A 24,800-nucleotide genomic window follows, 5' to 3' on the forward strand; every position below is an offset into this window, starting at 1 on the left:
GGCACAAACGAGAGTGCGAAAAGAAAGAAGCCCAATGTATAAGGCGCATTGTGTGATTTCGTTGTTTTTGTTACTTCACATTCTTAACACAGGTAAGCATGTTTGTATGTGTGTGTGTATTTCTTATAGGACTCCATGGCGAAGGACTCGGCAGAAAGTCAAGGTCCAACTGGCAAAGTCAAACTGCGTAGTTTGTGGCCACCTTTTGTTGTTGTTCTACCTGCGATCGAAAGCAGTCGAGGGGAAGGTGAAGGAAGACGCTGTGTTCTGATATAATAATTAAGTCAGGTAGGCAGATCGTTCAGCCATTGCGTAATAGGTTCTCTCGACATCCGTGTAAATGTGTCAGTGAGCGTGTGCTTGCTGTCTTTGCATGTGTATGTGTTTTGTTGTTTTGCTAGTTGAAAGGATCGCAATGAAAGAAAGAGCGAACAAAGAAGCGTCAGCGGGATGAGAAGAAAAGGAATTGCGACTAGTTTGCAGAGGGAACTCTTCTTCTTTTACTTAGTTTTTTTTTCTGCTTGCATTGTGTGCTTTGCACTGACCTAATTTTAATGACCAAAGAAATTGAAGAAGAAGCAGTGCAAGAAGAAAGAAATAAGTATGAAAAAAATGGTTGCTGAAGTCGCAAAAGGGGAAGACGCAACGTTTTGCGGCCCTGGGGCATGTTGCCATATTTTAGCGACGACGACGACACGCATCAACTTTAATTTTCATAATTAATGGCAAGCAAAGGCTGTAGATGGCCCGCGGTGGCAACGGGGAGAGTTGCTTGCCATAAATAAACGTCGAGATTTTGTGGACTGGACTAAAAGTAAAACAAAAAAAAAAAAAAGAAAAACATGTGCCACAAACAGTCAGTTTGACACGTCATGGGGCATGTGGCACCCAAAAACCAAAAACCCCGAAGACTTCCTGTTTTGCGTGCGAAAGCGTGGCCACTAAATGTGTTTATCTTTTTGTCCTGCACCTTAAGGAAATCGCAAAGATCTCCAAAGACAGATATTCTAAGTTTGGCAAACATAAGGAACATTTAAAATTTGAGTACAGTATGATGTCGATAAATTGACTTACTAAATGATATTTACTTATGCATAAAATTATTTATATTTTTAAAGCATTAGAATATTTGATTTGTCAAAGAAAATTACTAGTTAATATACATTTTTGCTCATTTTTTAAAACTGAAATGTGTACATTTAAGTGCACATTTCAAATTACTGCATCATTTTTTAAGCATTTAACATTTTTAAACGTAATTTTGAAATAGTTATTTACACTATATCTTTTAAAGTAAATGCATATTCCGCATAATAATATAATTTATGAAGTATATATTTTTTTTGATTTTAAATTAACATTTTATTTATACATTGCAGATAATTGCATCATTTTTTAAGATATAAATGTATATTTCGGATTACTACATCATTTTGAAATCATCAGATTAATTTATTTTTATTAAAAATATTCTAGTTTATTCAAAATTTTTAATAATAATTTGCTCTAAATCTTTTAATTTAAGTGCATTGCACATAGTAGCATATTTTGGTTAAGTGCATAGTTTTAAACCCATCAGTTTTTTATGTGAAACAAGTTCAGTTCAATTTAAAATATATGTATGATATGTACCTTGAAATCCATACACATCGTAGTTTGCAGATAATGGCATCATTTTTCGTGCAAAAGCTGTGTGTGTGCAATTATCGACATTATACTGTATAACTTTTTTGGGCTTAGAGAAATTGAGTCACTGCAGCGAAATATGCCTAGCAAAAGCTTTTGCTCAGCTCCTGAGGGTGTGTCAGTGGTACACACTCACTAACAACAGATGCGATGCCACCTCTTGCTCATACCCTTCCCTACCCCTGTCGAAAAATTCGATGTGGAATTCACCACGCATCCCAGAGAGCGAGAGTCGGGGTATTATTTGTAATTACCCATACTCCTACGTTTATCCAATCGGAAGCAACTTTGAAACCCAAAATAGGGTTTGAAATTTTCATGCTGGCATGACAACCACTGCCATATAACGGTTCCCATACTGTCATTTATATAGCATATATATATGTATGTTCTTTATATATAGGGATAATACTTGTATATTCTTACATAAGCGTGTGTATGCGGGTCTTTGTGGCACAGCTGAGAGACCCAAGGGTGTCGTAATTTCGTTGCCAAATATATAACTTCAACTCAAACTTCATTTTGACCAAATGGAATATGGATGAGTTCTAGGGTTTTATTTGATGTTTTTGGTTTGGGGACCTTTTGTCCTGTCCCCCTCTCATCCCACCAATGGCAACAATAGCGTCTGTTTTCGCTATCTCTCAATGTCAGTCTAACGAATTCGAGTATTTTATATATGTACATAAGTGAAATGAAGTCAGCACTCGCATTGAGTTTATGGCCTATATACTAACATATGGAGTAGATCCGCAGTGTATAATCGAATTCCTATTTGCATGCGTCACATTCCAGACGAGAACTAGTCAAAGACTTGGCTTTAAAATGTATCATTCAATCATTAAGTATTCTATCACTATTTTATACATACAATCTATTTGATATCAATTCTAAAACATTTATTTTACAGTCGAATTTCCATTTAATATAGCAATTTTTTAGTACAAAAATAAAATGTATTCTTTTTAAAATTTTAAACACAAAATTCTAAAATATTTTATTCTGAGATAAATGGGGCAAAACGCTTATCCAAAAATATTATATAAGATTAATTTTTTCTTGATTAAGATAAGGTGATTTTAAAATATTTTAATATGATTCAAATACATAAAAAATTTTTTTAAATAATTGTATTTTTCTTGATTAAATTAATATTTTAATTTTACTGAAATTTGTATTTCTCAAAATCTTTATATTTTTATTAAATATTTCATTTTCTACTTAAGTGCTTGGTGCTAAATATATTTTAAATTGTGTGATTTAAAATAAAATATTTGTATATTTAATCTAAATCAAATATATTCATTTGATTTATGAAAGTGATAAGAGAGAACGCCATTTTCACCATCTAAAAAAAGAGAATTTAATTAATAAATGTAATCTTCCAGGATTAAAGACTCAACTCACTTGGCTGTAGGTCGCTTGACAAATGGGCAAAACTCCGCCGCCCATAAATCGAATTGGTTGCTGAGCATTGTGCATAAAATGCCTGAGGGCTGAAGTATATCGATGATCGGCACCGATCCAATTTGAATGGAATATGGCCATCGAAAGCTATTGGCAATCCGCCAGAATATGATCGCAGGTGAAGCAAATGGGAAAGGATTGCAGGACACAAGTGGCTAAGTACCATATGGCCGAAAGAGCCGTCAGAAAGTTGGCAAAGAATAGAATGTGAATTAAAGTGCAGGCCAAAACAAATCCCATTGCAGTGAATTGCACAAAGAGCGAACGGGAAATAATTGGTCGCATGTTGGCGCAGTATCTAAAAGAAATTAATATTCTCCAAATTATTTAAGACTTTTTTAAAGAAGGGTATTGTAACTTTGTACTAGCAGGAAATATATGTAACTGGCATAAGGAGGCATCTCCGACCCTATAAAGTATATATATTCTTGATCATCAGTCGAGACGATCTAGCCATGTCCCATGATTTGGTTGCGATCAGATAAAAATTGTCGAAGTTCTTCAAGAAATACTTTTGTATGGGCAAAAACGCCTACTTAGTTAAGGCACGCTCGACTGTAACTTTCTTACTTGTTTTTATTATTTTTTATTATATTATTTTAGTATATTTTGAGAAAAATTCCGCAATATTTAGCTTTTCTTTAAAATGTGTTGCGGGTGTCTCACAGTCTAGCATACTCCACTGTAGCTTTCTTACTTGTCTTTAGTATTTTTGTGGTATATTATTTTAGTATATTTTGAGAATAATTCTACAATATTTGCTTTTATTCAAAATGGGTAGCGGGTACCTTACAGTCGAGCATACTGTAGCTTTCTTACTTGTTTTTAGTATTTTTGTGGTATATTATTTTGGTATATTTTGAGAATAATACCTCAATATTTTGCTGTTACTCAAAATGGGTAGCGGGTATCTCATAGTCAGCACACTCGATTTTCTTACTTTTTTTATACTTACTCGATAATTAAACGGTGGTCAATAATGCAGAGCACAAGCTCCTCATAGTTGTCGTCCTCGTTGCTTGTCGGATCGTTTCTCAGAGTTTCGACTCGTTCAATCAACAATTTCATATGTCCTCGCACAGTTAAACCAAATATCGAGGGCAAACAATCGACCAAAATACAACAGGATATACCAATTGAGAGGAGGACAAACTCAATAAAGGAAGCGATCCATAAATTTCGTTTACTCTCTCGCCAATCCAGATTCGGAATGTAAATATTAAATGGAGCTCGACCTGATAATACCGAGCTAATTAACAACAATGTCGGCGTCATTAGATACGCCACAGTATATAAAATAGTAAAAGTATCACAGCGTTGAACCAATTTATTTATCTGCACACGCTCTTCGTATTTTGTGCATCGTTTATACATTATCTCGAGCATATCCTTGGCTTTATCGAAACGCCATCGATTCATTAAAAGTATTATAACTTTTATTCCACATGTGGGAAGATTGAAAAATATTGCGAGAGTTGCGAGAAGTTCATCGGGCGTTATGTTATCGATGTTCTTCAAAAAGGCCACAACGAATGCAATCGGTAGATAGACTTCTAGAACTGTCAGCACCGTGAAGCTCCAAAGATCGAATAACATTCGATAGTTTGGATTTTGATCCGGCAGCGGTCGAAGTCCCATTATTGCTAATCCGAATTCCACATACTTGTAAGCTAATTGAGATCCCAAAAATTCTACAACTTTTTCTTCTTTTCTTTCATTGCTGAGCTCCATTTTAGAAATTCTTTTTTTTTTGCTGTTGGTTTGATAAAAATATATAAACTGAATTTTTTCTAAACGAAATGCTGTTATTTATAGCTTCTCAGATTAAGAAAAAGAACTTTATAAACTTTTTAATTGTAGGTCTTGTTCTTTGAACTATATGTGATTAGAGAGTATTGCATATTTCATTGTGGAAAAAATTCCATTGATTTTGTTGTATGATTTGCAATTTATTCTTTTTACAGTCTCGGGATTGCAACATGTCAGTTTATTGAAGGTCAGTTATAAAGTTTTTCCTAATATATTTTTTCATTTTCTATATCTTACTTGTATTATTTTTTATACCCGCTACCCATAGGGTAGAAGGGTATTATAACTTTGTGCCAACAGGAAATGTATGTAACAGGTAGAAGGAGGCATCTTCGACCCTATAAAGTATATATATTCTTGATCAGCATCAACAGCCGAGACGATATAGCCATGTCCGTCTGTCCGTATGAACACCTAGATCTCAGAGACTACGAGAGATAGAGCTATAATTTGTTTTCGACAGCATTTGTTATGTTTGCACGCAGATCAAGTTTGTTTCAAATTTTTGCCACGCCCACTTCCGCCCCTGAAAATAAAAAAAAATCGAATAACAAGCGTAATTTTAAAGCTAGAGTTACGAATTTTGGTATATACAATAATTACTATAGTAGTTATGATTCCTGAAAATTTGGTTGCGATCAGATAAAAATTGTCGTTATTAATGAAATACTTTTGTATGGGCAAAAACGCCTACTTACTAGGGGTCTTATTTGCCTTGGCTGACAATCTGGTATATTGTGCCGTCTATGGTATATTTTGAATGCGGTACTATATCGATATACCAAACATACCATTTGGTATATTTTTAGTATTTTATCAGTATATTTAGTATATTTTGAGAAAAATACCGCAAAGTATATTTCTTTTATTCAAAATGGGTAGCGGGTATCTCACTGTCGAGTACACTCGACTGTAGCTTTCTTACTTGTTTTAAAATATTTTAATATGATTCAAAAACATAAAATTTTTTTTTTTAATATTTGTATTTTTTTTGATTAAATTAATATTTTAATTTTATTGAAATTTGTATTTCTCAAAATCTTAAGTGCTTGGTGCCTAAATATATTTTAAATTGTGTGATTTTAAATAAAATATTTGTATGTTCAATCTAAATCAAATATATTCATTTGGTTTATAAAAGTGATAAGAGAGAACGCCATTTTCACCATCTAAAAAAAGATAATTTAATTAATTAATGTAATCTTCCAGGATTAAAGACTCAACTCACTTGGCTGTAGGTCGCTAGGCAGATGGGCAAAACTCCGCCGCCCATAAAACGAATTGGTTGCTGAGCATTGTGCATGAAATGCCTGAGGGCCGAAGTATATCGATGATCGGCACCGATCCAATTTGAATGGAATATGGCCATCGAGAGTTTTTGGCAATCCGCCAGAATATGATCGCAGGTGAAGCAAATGGGAAAGGATTGCAGAGCAGCAGCGGCCAAGTACCATATGGCCGAAAGTGCCGTCAGAAAGTTGGCAAAGAATAGAATTTGAATTAAAGTGCAGGCCAAAACCAATCCCATTGCAGTGAATTGCACAAAGAGCGAACGGGAAATAATTGGTCGCATGTTGGCGCAGTATCTAAAAGAAATTAGTATTATCCTAATTATTTAATAGTTTTTTATATCCGCTACCCATAGAGTAGAAGGAAATTATAACTTTGTGCCAGCAGGAAATGTATGTAACAGGTAGAACGAGGAATCTCCGACCCTATAAAGTATATATATTCTTGATCAGCGTCAACAGCCGAGACGATCTTCCCATGTCCGCCTGTCTGTCTGTCCGTCCGTTCGAATGAACATCTCAGAGACTATAAGTGTATGTATACATTTTGATGGGCAGGATTTCTTATGCTTGCAGGCATATCAAGTTTGTTTCAAATTCTTGCCACGCCCGCCCCCACAAATTGATTCCTGAAAATTTGCAATCAGATAAAATTTGCCGAAGTTATTAAAGAAATACTTTGTATAGACATAAATGCATACTTACTAGGATTCTTAGTTGCTTTGGCTGACAATCTAGTACACAGTACCATATTAAAATACTAAATAGACCATTTGCTATATTTTTTTTATAGTATTTTGTGGTATATTTTGAGATTAATACCGTAATATTTTGCTTTTATTCAAAATTAGTAGCGGGTATCTCACAGTCGAGCACACTCGACTGTAGCTTTCTTACTTGTTTTATACTTACTCGATGATTAGGCGGTGATCAATAATGCAGAGCACAAGCGCCTCATAGTTATCGTCATCGTTGCTTGTCGGATCGTTTCTTAGAGTTTCAACTCGCTCAATCAACAATTTCATATGTCCTCGCACAGTTAAACCAAATATCGAGGGCAAACAATCAACCAAAATACAACAGGATATAGCAATTGAGAGAAGGACAAACTCAATAAAGGAAGCGATCCATAAATTTCGTTTACTCTCTCGCCAATCCAGATTCGGAATGTAAATATTAAATGGAGCTCGACCTGATAATACCGAGCTAATTAACAACAATGTCGGCGTCATTAGATACGCCACAGTATATAAAATAGTAAAAGTATCACAGCGTTGAACCAATTTATTTATCTGCACACGCTCTTCGTATTTTGTGCATCGTTTATACATTATCTCGAGCATATCCTTGGCTTTATCGAAACGCCATCGATTCATTAAAAGTATTATAACTTTTATTCCACATGTGGGAAGATTGAAAAATATTGCGAGAGTTGCGAGAAGTTCATCGGGCGTTATGTTATCGATGTTCTTCAAAAAGGCCACAACGAATGCAATCGGTAGATAGACTTCTAGAACTGTCAGCACCGTGAAGCTCCAAAGATCGAATAACATTCGATAGTTTGGATTTTGATCCGGCAGCGGTCGAAGTCCCATTATTGCTAATCCGAATTCCACATACTTGTAAGCTAATTGAGATCCCAAAAATTCTACAACTTTTTCTTCTTTTCTTTCATTGCTGAGCTCCATTTTAGAAATTCTTTTTCTTTGCTGTTGGCTTGATAAAAATATATAAACTGAATTTTTTCTAAACGAAATGCTGTTATTTATAGCTTCTCAGATTAAGAAAAAGAACTTTATAAACTTTTTAATTGTGGGTCTTGTACTTTGAACTATATGTGATTAGAGAGTATTGCATATTTAATTGTGGAAAAAATTCCATTGATTTTGTTGTATGATTTGCAATTTTTTATTTTTACAGTCTCCTGATTACCAATTTATTGAAGGTCAGTTTTACTTGTTGTTGTATTACTTTTTGTATGTTATTTTTGTTGAACTAATTGGAAAAAGTTCAATAACAACCTGTCATATTTCTTTACTAAAACGGAAGATGACTGTATCTATAAACATTCCCATCTAAACGTATTATATGTATTTCTATTCCTTGCTTTGTAAGTACATAAATGAATAAACGAGTATGTACTCAGGGCATGTGAATAGGACAAAGTGAAAGTGAAAGAGATGGCAAACTTTGAGCTGAAATTTCATTTGTCCTTTGCGCCTCCATCGACATCGAGTTGAGGGAAAGAGAGCGAGAGCGAGAGTCAAACAAACGTAGAATGAGATGCAGGCGAAGGCGAGCACAAAGATTTCGAGGCGCACGCACTTTTTCGGGGGTATTTTTTTTATTGCCATGAAAATATGTACATATATACATATTTACACAAGGTTAGGCATACATACAATAAACAGGGTGTCCCAAAAGACAAATAAATAAGTCTAAATTAGAAATTATAGAATCGAATATATCATACCATATCTTTATAAATAACCCCGCCCACATGTCTTGCTGGACTTGGACAGTGGACGCAGGTAGCAAACGAGACGAAAATCAGATACAGCAAATCATCAGGTAAAGATTTTCCATTGATCCAAAAGAAAATGGCGTTACAATATCATATGTACATCATCTATGAACATTTTTATTTAAAAAGTTGTCTACTCATTATAGCTGTCAATATTATTTTATTATCTATAATATGTTAAAACCTATAAATTATATTGTACTGAATAGTTTTATCATTGGTAAAACCATTTCAGTTTAAATATGTTTGTAGATTGTGTGTTATTATATGTTGATATCGTAGATATGCTTATCGATTTGGATGAATATGCATATTTCAATCAATTAGAGACATTTTTGTCGGTAGAAACACATTGCTAGAGTCGTTGACTGAATAATTAATCTATAATTATAGAGTTTTTTCTTTCCACTTTTTTTTTATTTCTCTGCCAAGTAGGCGACTCAATTTGCTTAATTGTTTAGCATTCATATTTGATAAACGATTATTGAAAGTAAAGAAAATGTACAGTGGATCACAGCTTATTTCAACCACCACCAACCGACAACTTTGAGTTAGTATACTGGCCAAACTAAAAGAGGTATTAACTTTATTTAAATGCAGGATTGTAGTTTAATGTTTTAACATACAAGATACTATTTCATTTATCCTCTAATTTTTTGTTTAATATATACAATTATTGAAAAACAAAAAAATGTCAAAAAAAAGTACCACAGCTTATTTCAACCAGCAACTTTGCAGCTGTGCGAAGATCAGTTTCCTAGGAAAATAACTGGTCTTTATGGATCTATTGCTTTGTGTATAGTATTTTCAATACATAGAAGTTCGATTTTCGACATTTTAAGCTTTAGATCTCGAAATACACGCGTATTTTACAAAATGGGTCCGTTAACCACAATTGAGAAGGAAAATGACGTCATAACTCCTTTAAAGAATGGATTTTCCCGTCCAAAAATTTATGAATTGCTGCATCTGAGTGTTTCGACTGTGCAAATAATCATTTCATCGTTTTTTTCGGGAATGTATAGTGCATGAGAAGGGCAAAAATGTACCCAATGCATTTTTTAATGAGACCGACGTGTGTTATATTGTCCGGAAAATCGGGAAAATCCAAAATTTTCGCCACCAAAATTGGCCAGTGTTATAGAGGAGGAATTGAGTAAGGCGTGCCACCCAGAATCAATTCGAGAGTACTGCGGGAAAGTAACTTTAATGACAGTATAAGGCGCAAGAAACCGTTTATAAGGCGCGCGAATCAAAAGGCTCCTTTGAAATTTGTCAAGGAGCATGTGGGAAAGGATAAAAACTTTTGGAGCTTAATCATATTTGTGGACGAGTCCAAAATCAACATTTTTGGCTTGGTTGGAGCTCCATATGTCGGTCAGAATCCAAATTCCGGGCTTCAAAACATAAATTTAAAGCCTACAGTCACGCATTACGGTGGTAGCGTCGTGGTTTGGGCCTGTATGTCCACAGCCGTAGTCGGAAAACTCAATTTTATTGACGCGACCATTGACTAGACTCAATACCTAGAGGTACTGAATGTCAATTTGATCCAAAGTGCAGATAAACTGGGCATTAAGGATGATTTCCGCTTCTACCAAGACAATGACCCTAGGCTTAAGGCAGGAATTGGGCAAGATTGGCTAATGTGCAACTGTCGTCATGTCATGAAACCATCAGCTCAGTAACCTGACATAAATGTTGTAAAAAATTTTTGGGCCATTTTGGACCAGAACATCGGAAAAAGGCCAATTTCCAACAAATATAACCTTAAAACAGCTTTAGTGGAAGAATGGGACAAAATTAGCCCCTATATCACATAAAAATTGGTGGAATCTATTCCAAACTGTCTGGAAGGAGCTATTAACCAAGAAGGAGGTCATACGAAATTCTAAATACACAGTTTAACATATTTATATTTAGTTATTTTTAGCTGGTTGAAATAAGCTGTGGTACTTTTTTTTGGCATTTTTTTTGTTTTTTAATAATTTTATATAGTAAACAAAAAATTAGAGGATAAATGAAAAAATATCTTTTATGTGAAGACATTAAACTACAATCCTGCGTTTAAATAAAGTTAATACCTCTTTTAGTTTGGCCAGTATACTAACTCAAAGTTGTCGGTTGGTGGTGGTTGAAATAAGCTGTGATCCACTGTATATAGAATGAAAATTCTTTCAGAAAGAATCAAGGTGAATTGGAATAATCTACATAATAATGTATTATAGATTTGTTAATATATTATTTAGAGAACTCTGTATTTTAAAAATCTCAAAATTTCAAGACTGTGCAGGCGTTTATTTTAAAAATTAAGATATTTTCTTATTAAATATATATACATATGTATATATACACTTAAGTTGATATAATATTTCTATAGGAAAATATATCTTTAAATTACTGAGCATTGTTGGACTATTGGCAACGTTGGGAATAGAAATAAAATATGATATTCACAAGGGATTTTCAATATCAAGGCAGCATTATGTTATTGTCAACTGAATGAAAAGGGATAAGCATAAACGCTTTTATCGTGTCACAGCAGCCAAAAGTGGATAAAGTAAAGGAGAGAGAGTGAGAGTGGATGAGTAATACTTACATATAGGTATTATGTAACATGTACATATGTACATACTTACATGCTTTATATGTGTGTAATAATAATGCAATTTTCACTAACATGCTGACCTTCAACATAATTTTGCCGTCAGGGTTAGAGCCAAAAGCGAAGCAAAGCGGAAAAGAGGCAAACGCCGAAAAAAAGAAGTGTGGCAACAGCTAAAAGTACATAAGAACACATACACACACACACACACACAAACATATTGTTGTATGTCTGCTTCACACACACATACATATGTAATCAGTAGGCGTGTGTGTGTGTGTTTGCGATTTTATAACATGAAATTGAAATTGCTGCATGAAAACGAAATTTGCAGCATGCTGAAAATTGAACGAAGTTTGAGCGCAGCGCTTCTGCTGCGTCGCTGCTTCACTGTTGTGGTTGTGTTTGTGTGTGTGTGAGTGCTGCAGTTGGGTTTGAGGCATGCGCGCGCGCATTGCAAATGTTAGGACTTGGCATGCAACATAATTCCAACTCCAACCAACTTCGCTGTTAGCTGCGCTGCCGCTGTTGTCGGCGTCAGACGTTTTTCAAGTGCAAGTCCAAGGGCAACTGCAACAGGAATGGAATGCGACGACAGCAGCGGCAGCGACGCTGCTGCGTTGGCGTTGTGTCGTTTGACGTCGACAGCGACGTCGCTGCTGCTGCTGCCTTCCAGAACCTGCTGGCTGCTGCTGCTCTCCAGACCTTGAAAGCCACTTCGTGTGCTGTTCGTTTTCGCATGTTGTATATACTCTCACTACCACCACTGTATATATGTATAAACACAGACACTCACTCGCATACACTTGCATACTTGCACTCTCTATTACGATGGCGCTGCATTTGTATTAGTTTGCACATTTTCTGTTTTATTGCCATTTCTATGGCTCTGCAGCGAGTGAGTGAGTGAGGGAGGCAGTGTCTGTGTGTGTGATGTATGGAGAAGGAAAACGAATAATGCTGCTGTTCTTTTTTTCTCTCCTTTTTTTTGTTGCTGCTGTTGTTATTGAGTGGGCAGCGGCGTCGTAGAACTGGCTGTGCTGCTAATGCTGCCTCTTCTTTTACCTTTTAGACTCGCTCTCTTCGCTCTTCTGTCCACGTTTTTGACATTTCGCCCACTTTTTCCTGTTCTTCCGGTTTTTGTTTTGTCTGCTTTCCTGTTTTCGACCCATAATCCTGTCCCGTGCCTTCTTCTGTTTCTGCTTCTGCTTCTTATGTAATGCCAAAAACGTGTTCTGAGCTTCGGGCTTTGTGACAACACATTTCTATGTACGAACGGATACAGAAATTGAATGAAACCAAATTTCATTTTTTATTATTTTCGCTATCTACCAACATCCACAAACATTCAATGACTGAAATTATCATTTGTATATTTTCGGGTAATAAATGTATCTTTGAAATTTTATATCTTTTAAATGTTTTCGTATTGACTTTTGACTTTATCATAATGCAATAAAAAATATATTTTCATATACAATAATTACCTTATTTAATTTAACCTTATAATTTTTGTATTTTATTTAGATCAATAAAAAGTATTTCAATATCATATAACAATGTATGTATGTACATATATAACAATGTATTTTCTTTTTATAGTATCTATGTATGTAAATACAATTAGTAATTTTCTAGTTTTAGCATTTCATAATAGATTTGTATAATTATATATTTATATGATTATATGATTATAGAGGAAACATAATATTTTTTTTAAATTATTATTATTATATTTCAATAGAATATTTTTTTAACATTTAAGATTGTACCAAGTCGAGGAAATTATAGTAATTTTATTTATTTTTATTAATAAGGGATTCCTAAAACGATTAAACTTATGACTTTTGTTTAGTTTGTTAACAATACATATGAAATATTTTGTAATTTAACGCACCAAGCTTCTTATCATCTCATAAGGATAGACGCATTGCTTATAAGATCTACAAAAATCCAAAATCTATGTAGATTCCATAAAAATAATATGCATATTAAGCTTTGTGCTGCTTCAAGCTCCCCAAAATGTTAAAACTTGGCAAGTTTTCTTCTTTTTTAAGCAGACTCCACCAAATGGTTTTATTTACAATTCAATTGTTGTTTTGTTGATGCTTTTGTTTGGTAGCATCACCCCAAACTCCTCGATCCTGTTTTATGGCATTATCTATGCCAATGGTTTCCGCAGCTCCCAAAAATGCCAGATACCAAATACGCAGGCAGTTGCCAGTAAACACGTGGTATCGAAAATTTGTACCCAAAAAGCCGTGGGCCATAAATAAACCTCAATCGGCAAAACGGTCGCAGTGGCCAGGCAACAAACACCCGGTCTCTCGGTCTACACCTCACACAAACTCAGCCCACACAGCAGCCGAGAAGAAGAGAAGCGGCAGCAGCAGCAACACAACAAAAAGTTAAACAGGAACTTCAACCAACTCCAAACCCCAAACCAGAACCCAACTTCAAACTCAAACTCAAACCTAAAGTCAGAGTCAGAGTTAAGCCCAAAAACCCAAGCCCAAACCCAAAGCCAACCGACAATCGAGAACGTTGTGCGCATAAAACATAAAACATACTCTACTCTACTACTTGCCACACAAAGGGCTGCCAGCCTGCCCCCTTTTGTGGCAACAAGCGGGAGGTGCTCGCTGCTCGCTTCTCTCACAGCGCCGACGCAGTGGCTCTTTTATTTAATGTGTGCTGTTGTATTTCTTTTTATGTTTTGCTGTTTTTTTGGTGGAATCCACCACCAAAATGCTGCTGACTCTGACTGACAACTCCGCCTCGACTCGACCATGGTCACCGCCTGCACACGTTGCATGCCCCTCGCTGTGTGTGCCACACACAAAATTCGCAATACGCGTGTCGCTCTCTCGACCGAATATTGCTTGGGGGCTGCAGTTGTGCTTGCCACATGCTGCAACACCAACAACAAGAACTTTCCAACGTTCTTGATCGTGAATTTTCTATGCTACTGGGCCTTGAAACCTTGAACAGCAAAAAGAGAAAAAACAAACCGAAACGAAACACAGCATAATAAAGGGAGTAACAGAGGGGCGAAAGTGGGTGGGAAGGGGGGAAAGGGGCACGTTGGCAGTTGGAGTTGCCGCATTACGTCAGTGCCACAAAGTCAAAGTAAAAGGGAAACTCGTCTCCACTGCGGCGGAGTTTTAATGTCACTTCACTCTGCAAACTGCCTGGCTATAGATACAGATACAAAGCAGCAGATACTCCACTGTGTATGTGTGTGTGTGTGTGTTTGTGTTGGCATGGAAAAACATTTTGCTGTCGTTTTTCTTTGGCAGTTCTTTTGGCCTGCCTCTCTCGTTCGTTGTTATTTTCCGCTGCTTTGGATTTCCTGCCAGTTATTTGGCTTCGTCGCGGAGTTACGCCTCTCTTCTCTTCTCTCTCCCCCCGCAACTTCTTCTGGCCAAGACTTTGGCCGAGGTCGCGTTGCCATATCTCGTTGTGTGTGTTTTATGTGTGGGACAAGGTGTTTCATGTTGTTAATGGCCCTGTGCGGTTTTTCCTATAGCCATATCGGGTTTTCGCTTTTCCGTGCCAAAAGGAAAAACGAAATTACATTCGCAATTGTGATTCTGCCTGCTATTTGTTCTTACTGCGCAAAAAGAAAAGCTTAGTATAGAATCTTCTATGCGTAGATACATTTTGTATCTACATCTATTTATTTTGCGGCCGCCTTCGGTTGAGTCATCAAAGTTTCTTGCAAAGTTCTTTGCCAGTTTTATTGGCTTGGTCAATAGAAATAAAATTGGTTATTTTGCGGTCGCTCGCTGAGTCGTCTTAATCTAGTTGTGGCCACCGCATCGGAATCGGAATAATGCAGATGATTCATTGCTTGGTAGACAAGAGTGGCGGGGGTGAGATGGAGATGGAGAATCGAACGTTTAAAGGGCTCAATAATGTGCAACAATGGACTGCAATTATTTCAATTATATGTGGAACGAATTCAGTTTGGAACTGCGTATGTGGTTTCCTATAATGAGTATTACTTTTTGGGCACGACTTTACGAATATGACGAATGAACTAAATACACTGCGTATGTGGTTTGCTGCCATGACTTACATTTTTGAGACAAGTTTAGGTACACAAATATCATTTTGAATAGTTCTTCTTTATATATCTTTAAATATATATAGCTTCCATATAATTATTATCTACATTTATTTATAGTTTATTTGCTATTTAACAATTATTTCAGTTTTACTTTGAATGCATTAAATGCATATTTGTTTATACCTACTGCAATCGGGTATTAATTGCTTTGGCTGATAATCTGGTATATTTTGTGCTATGTGGTATATTTTGAATGTAGTGCAATATCGATATACCAAATATAGCCTTTGGCATATTTTTTTTATATTTAAGGTATATTTTTGATATGTTTGTGGATTATGTTTTCTTTGAAAATATGTAGCGGATATCTCAAAGTCGAGGACACTCGACTGTAATTTTCTTGTTTGAAATGAAATCAATAATCAATAGTATCTGAAATGAAGAAGCTTCGTAAGATGATAAACATATAAAGACAATAAATTATTTCTTTATTAATATTATTTTGTGAATGTTTCTTTTGTGTTAGTTCATTTTTATTAAGTTTCCTTTAATCGTAGTATATTTACTATTTATCATTAACACTTGCATGAAATACTGCCATAAGCTCAAGATATAATATTAATTCATTCATATTTTTAAAAATTAATTTATAATGTTTTTATTTATAATATTTTCATGTAAATAATATTCATATATTCCTTATATTGTTTTTTTTAATTTGATGAATTTATTTAATAATAATATTTGTAATAAGTAATACACATCTAGAGTTCAGAGAAGTTTAATTTGCTTATTTTCGTAGTATAGAGTATCTAAAAATTTTTAATTTTTAACTGAATGTTTACTGATTTCAGTTATAATCTGTATCTTTTTAATATTATTGATAACTTCAAGTGTTTATTTATTCAATTTATTGCCCGCACATTAAAGCAAGTATCTAATGCTTTGTAAAATAATATCATGCCACATATCGAATAGCTGTAAATAAGTAACTCACTTTGTTCTTCATGTTTCCTTGTCTCTCTCTCTATCTATGTCTGTGTTTTATCTAATCTACTTTGTGTCACGTCAGTCGCTTTTCGTTCGCAATTCCTTTGTTTTTGCGGCAAATGAAAAGGAAAGTGCTTCGCACACAAGCGCCTCTTATGTACGATATTGTGGCAACCCCCACATAGACACCGGATGATATACACTATATAATAACGACTATATATATACAATTTTTGGGAGCTCCACCCATCGTGTGAGGCAGCCACATGTCCACATCGCATCTGCGGTCGTTTATTCTTTGCCAATTTTCATTTCAATTGAAAATGCTGTACGCCATTATTATGTAGATATTAATGGGAATTCGCATTCACTATACAATATACAATATATCGGACTATGCGGCGTCACAGCGGCTTAACAGATTAATTGCCTGGCTCTCGACCACAATTTCCAACTTGATATAACTTTTTCACTCTTTCTCCCTGAATTTATACACTGCGTTGTTCCCAATTCCCGATCTTCCAATTGGCATGCAAAAAAAAAACGAAACAAAAAACTGTTCACATTGTCATGCAATTTTTGTGCGACTGCTTGCCACAAAAAAAAAAAAGAAAAGAACAACAAAAATCGACTACAACTACATGCAACATTGCAATTGTTTGTCAACCATGGACCGTTACATCCGCTGGAATTGGATTAATGCGCCTCGTTGGCTTCAGCTTCAACTCCCCAACTCTGGACACTTCCCAACTCTGAACACTTCCCATTGCCCATTGGCCGAGTTTTGCAGAAGACGTCGCGATGTTGCCGTGGGGCAGCGGCTGCTCATCAAATTTTCCATGTCCATTTAACCCTTGTTGCATGCGCAGGGCCAACTGCAATTAGACCATGACTGCTAGGTGCCACTGTGCAAGAAAATAAAAGAGGTGGAGGCAAATTGGAAAGCGACAGCGGAGCGAGCTCGACATCTAAATACTGTGGAGGAGTGGCACAATTTCTATAAAAGAAACAAAGGTGCTTAGTGGAGGCACTAAATATTATCGAAGCTAAGATATTTACGTCGGTCAGACAGACAGACGGATTTGCTTTTATCGCATGTGTTCATTTCTTGAAAGTTCTAAATTTCAAGAATTAGCTGCGTTTACCTGCTAAGCGTGTTCTGCTCAAATTTCGTAGCTCCAATTATTATAGTAGCTGAGGTATTCTTCTTTCAACTGACGTTCAGACGGACAGACGGATAAGGCTTTATTGCAAGTGATAATTCTAAGCTCTAATCATAAGATGGCTTTATTGCTTGTGACAATCCTGAACTCTAAACACAAGACTCGTATACTTGTTAAGAAAGTTGTCTAAAATTTTCTTAGATCTCACTTTTCTATTAACTAAGATATTGATGGCTAAACAGGCGGACGGACAGGCAGATTTAGTTTTATTAACTATAATAATTGCATACCTTAAACATTTCCTTCGAATACTTGCATAGAGTGTTGTCATCAAATTTGGTAGCTCCTTTTATTATAATAGCTGAGATAATAATGCCTAAACTTGCAATCAAACAGATAGTCAGACTTGACTTTAATATTTTATTAATTATGTGATCATTCTAAACTGCAAACATAGGTTGCATAGATTAGTGAAAAGTTTTGTTATCAAGTTTGGTAGCTCAAACTATAATAGTTGCTGAGATATTGATGTTTAAACTGGCGGACAGACAGACAGACAGATTTAGTTTTATTAACTATGATAATTCCATACATTAAACATTCCCTTCGAATACTTGCTTAGAGTGTTGTCATCAAATTTGGTAGCTCTTATTATTATAATAGCTGAGATAATAATGCCTAAACTTGCGGTCAGACAGATAGTCATACTTGACTTTACTATCTATGCTAATTATGTGATCATTCTAAACTGCAAACATAGGTTGCATAAACTAGTGATGAATTTTGTTATCAAGTTTGGTAGCTCAAACTATAATTTATGCTGAGATATTGATGTTTAAACTGGCGGACAGACAGATTTTGCATTACTTCGCCACTAAGCTAGCACACTCTTCTAGACAAGTACAATAAGTGAGACCTGTCATGGGACTGTAAGTTTCCCACAGGATTGTGCAATTTTTACCCCTTTTTCTCTTGCGTGTTTTTGGCGAACCAATTAGATTAATTTGCTTTAATTCTGGATTTCATAACAATAAGCGCACAATGTGACGGCAGATTCTTACGCAATGGGCACATCTTGCCCATCCTACGCCGATCATCTCTGCCTTCTCCGCCTCCTCGTGTGACCCACAAATAAACATAAATCAACACATCCGCTCAAATTCCAGGAACCGCCCAGTAGCAACAACAACAACAAGAGCCAGCTCTCTGTCTATTTCATTAGAGTGGAGTCGAAACAACATTGTTATTCATTAAAAATAAATAAAAAGCTGTTGTCGCTCGTCTTTCGAGGCATCTCGCTGACTGTGTCTCCCACCAAAACCAACAACCAATGGCAGTCTACGATTGAATCTTTGTATTGACAGGCGCTACAGGGTATTCACATGTGTGTGTGTGTGTGTGTGAAGTGTGTGTGCGTGTGTGGATCATCGCTCAATATATGCGTAACTACGCATTTGGCATTCATTTTGAAGTACGAGCAACACAAAACAAACGAAACGAATATTTGGGCATAAATCATTCCACATGCTAAACGGCACATGAAGCTGCAATAGCTAACATTTAATAGTACAATCATGACTCAGTTATACTCTGCATTATATTATTCACATAAAGAATTTATCAATATTATTTCTTTGAAATGAATTTTCAGTAAAAGTTTAAAAATTTGTCTCTTCTACAAATTAGAAATCAAGTTTTTAACTCCAATCAATCTCTATGTTGAAAAATAAATTAAGTTGAAGTAAATGGAGTGAAAATTATATTGAAAGATAAATAAAAAGAAATACATTACAAATAAAATAATAAAAAAATATGGTTGAAAAATGTAAGTTACATATAATGCCGTAGTTTACTTGATATAGATTGCTTTTCTTTTGAAAATAAATACTTCAAAAAATTCTTATTTTTTAAGACAATTTTCTTTTATTTCTAGATATTTTAATTTTTTTTAAACTTAAAACAACATTAACCTTTACATTGCCAGCATCTACTGTAGATATTTTTCATTTCCTAGCTTTATAGAATACATTTATAAATCAATACTTTAAATATATATCACTACAAATAATATATATACTACATTATAATATATCTCTACTAATATATAATATATACAAAATGTATGTACATAAAATAAACCAATATGCATGTATATTTCTTTTGTATTTCATAGTCTTGTGTAAAAGTTAAATTGTATCTTAAATCAATATAGCAGCGATCATTATAATTAAATATAACTTTTTAATATAAAATAATATAATATATTATTCTAAATGTATTTATATTAAAACTATTTACACTTAAGTGATTTATATTAAAATGATTTACATTTAATTTGAATATAAATTTAAATTATGGACATTTATTGTTATATTTTCATTTATTTGCATATGGGTAATTCCATGGCGAAATTTTGTCCCGTGCGAGACTTTTACAGTGCACTGCAGTGAAAATAACATAAACTGAAACAATTTTTAAAATAAGTGAATGTTATTCTTAAAGCTCTAGATAAGCACTATATTTAGAGCTAAGATTGATTTTAGGAACTTGATCTGTTTTCCGATAAAATATATAGTTTCGTTCATTTTTTGGTTTTGCGTACGAATTGGTTAATTTTTGCAATTATCAAAACAGGAAACAAAACAGAAAGAAGATTCCAAAACCATTCTTAGCTCTAATTAAAGTACTTATCTAGAGCTATAAAAATAAACTTTTCTTATTTTCCAAATTGTTTCAGTTTATGTTATTTTCAATGCAAAGAGTCTCGCACGGGACAAATTCCGTTTTGGAATTACCCATATATTTTCATTACATTACACTTATTTAAACGCATATACCCGCTGCTTGAAGTGTGCTTGGAAATAACAATAAAACACAATCGAAATCAAAATCCGCCGAAGAAAGCGTCACAAGCGTCGTATACACTTTTTGCTGGGGGCATTAAGCATGAGAAAATTCTGCTTTTTTATTGAAGCTGAAGAGATGGAGAGCAGAAGGCGCTGAGACTTTTGCTGCTGCTTTTGCTGCTCAGCTGCCCAGCTGCCTGCCTATTAAAAACTAGGCGAATCAACGGGGCATACATTGTGGTAAATTAACAAATTAAAACGGACCGCTTTGGGAGTCAAGCCTCCGACTGAGATCACTTCTTCTTCATCTTCTGCATCTTCGTCTCTCTCCCATCATCATCTCTATCGGAAATCTTATGTGCTGAGCCTATTTTGTGGGCATTTTATGTGAATTTATTAATTTTTTATAGTCGTAGATTTTGTGAAGCTTACAAAAAAAAAAAAAAATAAAAGAGAAGAATCAAAGTGCCGCCAACAAATATCAATTTGTGCGTAGCTTGATCTTTTTTTGCGTGATCGACCTTTTTTTACTTTGAACTATTATTTTGAGGAACAGCTCGCCATCTGCTCTGCTTAAGTCAGCTGTAGTTATTATTGTGAAAGTAAAAATGTAACGAATTATTAAGTAATAAATCTGGACCACAAAACTTTACTGGTTTTCGTGTATGACTAATCCTCAGATTATGACAATTTCACGTTTTTAACGATCAACGTTTTGTAAGCATTAAAAGGAATTAATATTTTTATGAGAAACTTTGTAACGAAAACAGTTGCTCAGCCACGTGTGTAAATTTAATGAATGAAATTGAATTTGGTATTGCAATGAAATTGTTAATTTCGATAGTCAACGTGTTGAGTTATTTTTCGTTTTTAACATTTTGAAAAAAAGGTTTATCTAATAATAATTATTATTATTTTCAATTAAAAATTCAAATGTTCTAGAACCAAAGTGCTGAAGTTTTTAATTTTATTTTTGTTGCTTTAGAAATTTTCTAGAACCAATATTATTTTTGCTTTAAAAATTGTTTCAAATTGATCCATTCTCAGTTTTTCTTGGTTATTTTTAGACTCAGCACACAAAACCCCATTGTTCTAGATTGTTTTTGCTGCGATATGGGTTTGCAATTAATGTGAAGTTTTTTTTTGGGTTGTTTTTATAATTTGTTCTAAAGGTTTTGATTTATTTCAACTTCTTTTGATTTAAGAAATGTTATCTTAAACTCAAAACTGAATTGTTCTAGAACCACATTATTTTTGCTCTAAGTGTTTGCCTTTTTTTCAATAATTGTTTTATTTAAAATTCTTTTTTTTAAGAAAGGTTATCTAATAATAAAAATAAGAATTGTTTTCTTGAAGCCATTTATTTTAAGCTCAACACTCAATTGTTCTAGAAGCCAGATTATTTTTGCTCTAAAACTTTTTGCATTTAATTCATTTGCAGATTATTTTTAGAGTCATAACTTGAATGTTCCACAACCAAGTTTATTATTGTGCTATACTTTAGGTAAATTAATCAATTTCCAATAATTCTGCATTATTTTTGTTGCTATTTATTTATAGAATTAGCAAGCGAAAACATGAACTCATAATTCCCAGAATAATTGTGAAACACTCATAATCAACATCCTCCTAAAATGCTGCTATGAATTTGATAACAAGCAGCTCCCGATGGAATTGGCCATAATCGCTAATTGAAAACAGCCAAAACAATGAGTATGACTACTTCATTAGGCCAGGCTAAAAGCCGGACTGCAATGCGCAAGTGGCAACAACAATTTATCTAGCCAAAGGCAGTTTGACAAATTGTGCGTATGTCAACGCCTGAAACCTGTCTATCCATCCCTTGTCTGTCTGTCTGTCTGCCGGACTGTCCCTTTGTCTGTTTAGGCCTGGCCTAATCAATCAGTCACACACATTGCCCAGCCCGGTTGGCATTAGGTGTTTAAACTTTTTCATGGCCAAGCGCTGGTTGGCTTTTGTAATTGCTGCAATTGTTGCAACAAAAAAGCGAGAGCCAAGCCCAACATCGTGTTCAAAGAAATGGCTGTGTCAACTCTCAACGTTGCTTGTCAATTGAGGAAACTCTTTACTCTTTACTCAGTTCTCAGTTCTCAGTTCTCTGTTCGCTGCTCGTCTGCCTCATTCAATGGCAGGCCCCAAAGGCCCAAGCACATCGCCTTGGACTTGACTCTGACTGTGAAGTTGTCGACGACGACGTTGTCTAGGTTTCAATGCTTTTTCCCCCCTCCTCACCAGTTCTTGCGCCCGCTAGGCGTTATATGCAAATGCAAATGCTGCCACACAGCTGCAACAGACTGAAACGTGGCACCAACACATACATACATATAAGTAGATGTGTGTGTGCTTGTGTGCAGATTCTAAAGTTAACCGCATGACGAATCACTTCGCATAAATTGAAACGCTACGTTGCATGCGCTGCGTCTGCTTAAGAGTCCAAGCGGGGGCCTTCACTCGGTCCGAGGAGGCCGAAGAGGCCGTTGAGGTGCCGCAGTCATCGTCGAAGTTGCAGTCGCAGTCGAAGTCGTCAGCGGCAGCTCCTTCAGTGAAATGTGCGTTGCCGACGCCTCATAATTCTTCAAATGCGTGTGTGGGGTTTCTGGGCTGTTGGCTGTTTGCCTGCTTTGCCCTGCTGCTGCTCGACTCTTCTTCTTCTTAGTGCCTCCTCTTCCTCGGGGCTGCATGGGGGCATGTTGCGTTGAAAGCCTTTGACATGAGCGTCGCCGCTGTTGCAGCCGCTGTCGTTGTTGCTATTGCTGTTGCAGTCGCAGCTCGTTAAATTGTGCAGCCGCCCCACAGTCTGCGTTCAGCCCGCAACCCGCAAAGCTATCAATTCTGTGCCGTTCTTGCTAATTATGCATACATGTGCAACACTCTATGTCTGTGTGTGTGCAACGTTTATGCGTGCACGAATGGCGATAAGACACAAGGATGCATTACATCAAATTTAGTTACGATTACGTTTCTACATTAAGAAAGATTTGATTTCGATTAGTTCTGTAAATAATTGAATAGAGCCTACAAAACTCTTAGTTATTTTTCCCAAATTGGGTTGGACAACATATTGTATCTATAATTTAGGCAACAATTTCAATTGATAAATATAATTTAAATAAAGACTCCAGAAAATACTACAATTACTTGTCTCTAATATTTTTACGTACTTTGTTTTATTTGTTCAAATATTATTCTTCAAAATATGCAATTGGCTTTTTCAAAACATATATCTTTGCAATAGAAATATATAATTCAATTGTATTTTACATATATATTATAAAAATCTATAAGTACATTTGATGGTTTCAATTGTCTGATTTATTATTTATTCCAAATCTATAATTGTTTTAGTTTTAATTGTTTGATTTAGTATTTATTGCTTGAAGTTTCAACGTCAAATCGGAACGATAAAAGTTTGCAAGCTTAAATAGTTTACGTTATTTTATGGTGCAATAAGGCTGGGTATTTTAACATTTCCACATTACGGATCTTAACTCACGCATATTACATACTTTGTATTTTTTATTTTTCTTAATTATTAAAATATTGCATTGTAATCACAAATTAGTTATTTCGATATCATAAAAGTGTATTATGTATTTGTATTCCACATTCATTTGAATGAAAATTTCAATTTATTTGTCATATTCTTAAATATAATCCACATTCTTTGGGAACAATTTTTTATGAAAATTTCAAAATTTATGTCATTTACTTAAATAATTCCTAATTTTGTATCTGCATATACTCATCTTCCATTTTTTTTTATACCATTGCAGTCCAAAGTACTCTTGTCCTATATTTCTATGATATATCAAACGTAATTAAACTCCCGCATTTTTTTCGATCTTTAAAAATGGACAAACATGTATATATGTATATGTTACCACTACATTTAATCAGTCTTTTTATTTGCAATATCTTGTTATGTGTACACGCATGAACCTGGTCAACTCATTCGGTCTCTTGGTTAGGCTCTTGCTGCGCCTATTTGCACTCGTATATAGATATGAATATATTGTATGTACATTATAAGTATCTGCCTGGATGTGTCTGTGTGGTATTATTATACGGGTGTGTGTACACACATTTTATACTATGTAATAACTTGTGTCGTTTGTGGTTTATCTTTCATTTCTTTTCATTGCATTTCGCTTCGTTTTGTTTCTGCTTTACCTTCATGACATTTGTCATCAAGTGAAGTGCACTTGAAATGCATTTTCTGCAACTTGCAGTTGCAGTTGCTGTTACTGTCAGCTTTAAGCTGTTGATTATTTGCCGTAAATTTGATGATTAAAAGAAAAAAAACAAAAAAGAAGAGAATTCTTCGAGTA

At 34.9% G+C, this 24,800-nt stretch overlaps 1 protein-coding gene across 1 annotated transcript in view; it reads right to left on the reverse strand.

The window, feature by feature from the left end:
* Positions 1-2,896: 2,896 nt before the first annotated feature.
* Positions 2,897-24,800, reverse strand: part of LOC117573354 (odorant receptor 98a-like) — a 28,981-nt gene continuing 7,077 nt past the window's right edge. Inside the window, exons 2-4 of the mRNA XM_052006839.1 lie at positions 6,191-6,548; positions 3,021-3,034; positions 2,897-2,921 (exon numbers count right to left, since the gene is read on the reverse strand). Of these exons, the coding sequence (XP_051862799.1) occupies positions 2,897-2,921; positions 3,021-3,034; positions 6,191-6,548 (397 nt within the window). The remainder of the gene's footprint in view (positions 2,922-3,020; positions 3,035-6,190; positions 6,549-24,800) is intronic.

Source organism: Drosophila albomicans, chromosome 2R (genome assembly GCF_009650485.2).
Source record: "Drosophila albomicans strain 15112-1751.03 chromosome 2R, ASM965048v2, whole genome shotgun sequence".
Classification (NCBI taxonomy): domain Eukaryota; kingdom Metazoa; phylum Arthropoda; class Insecta; order Diptera; family Drosophilidae; genus Drosophila; species Drosophila albomicans.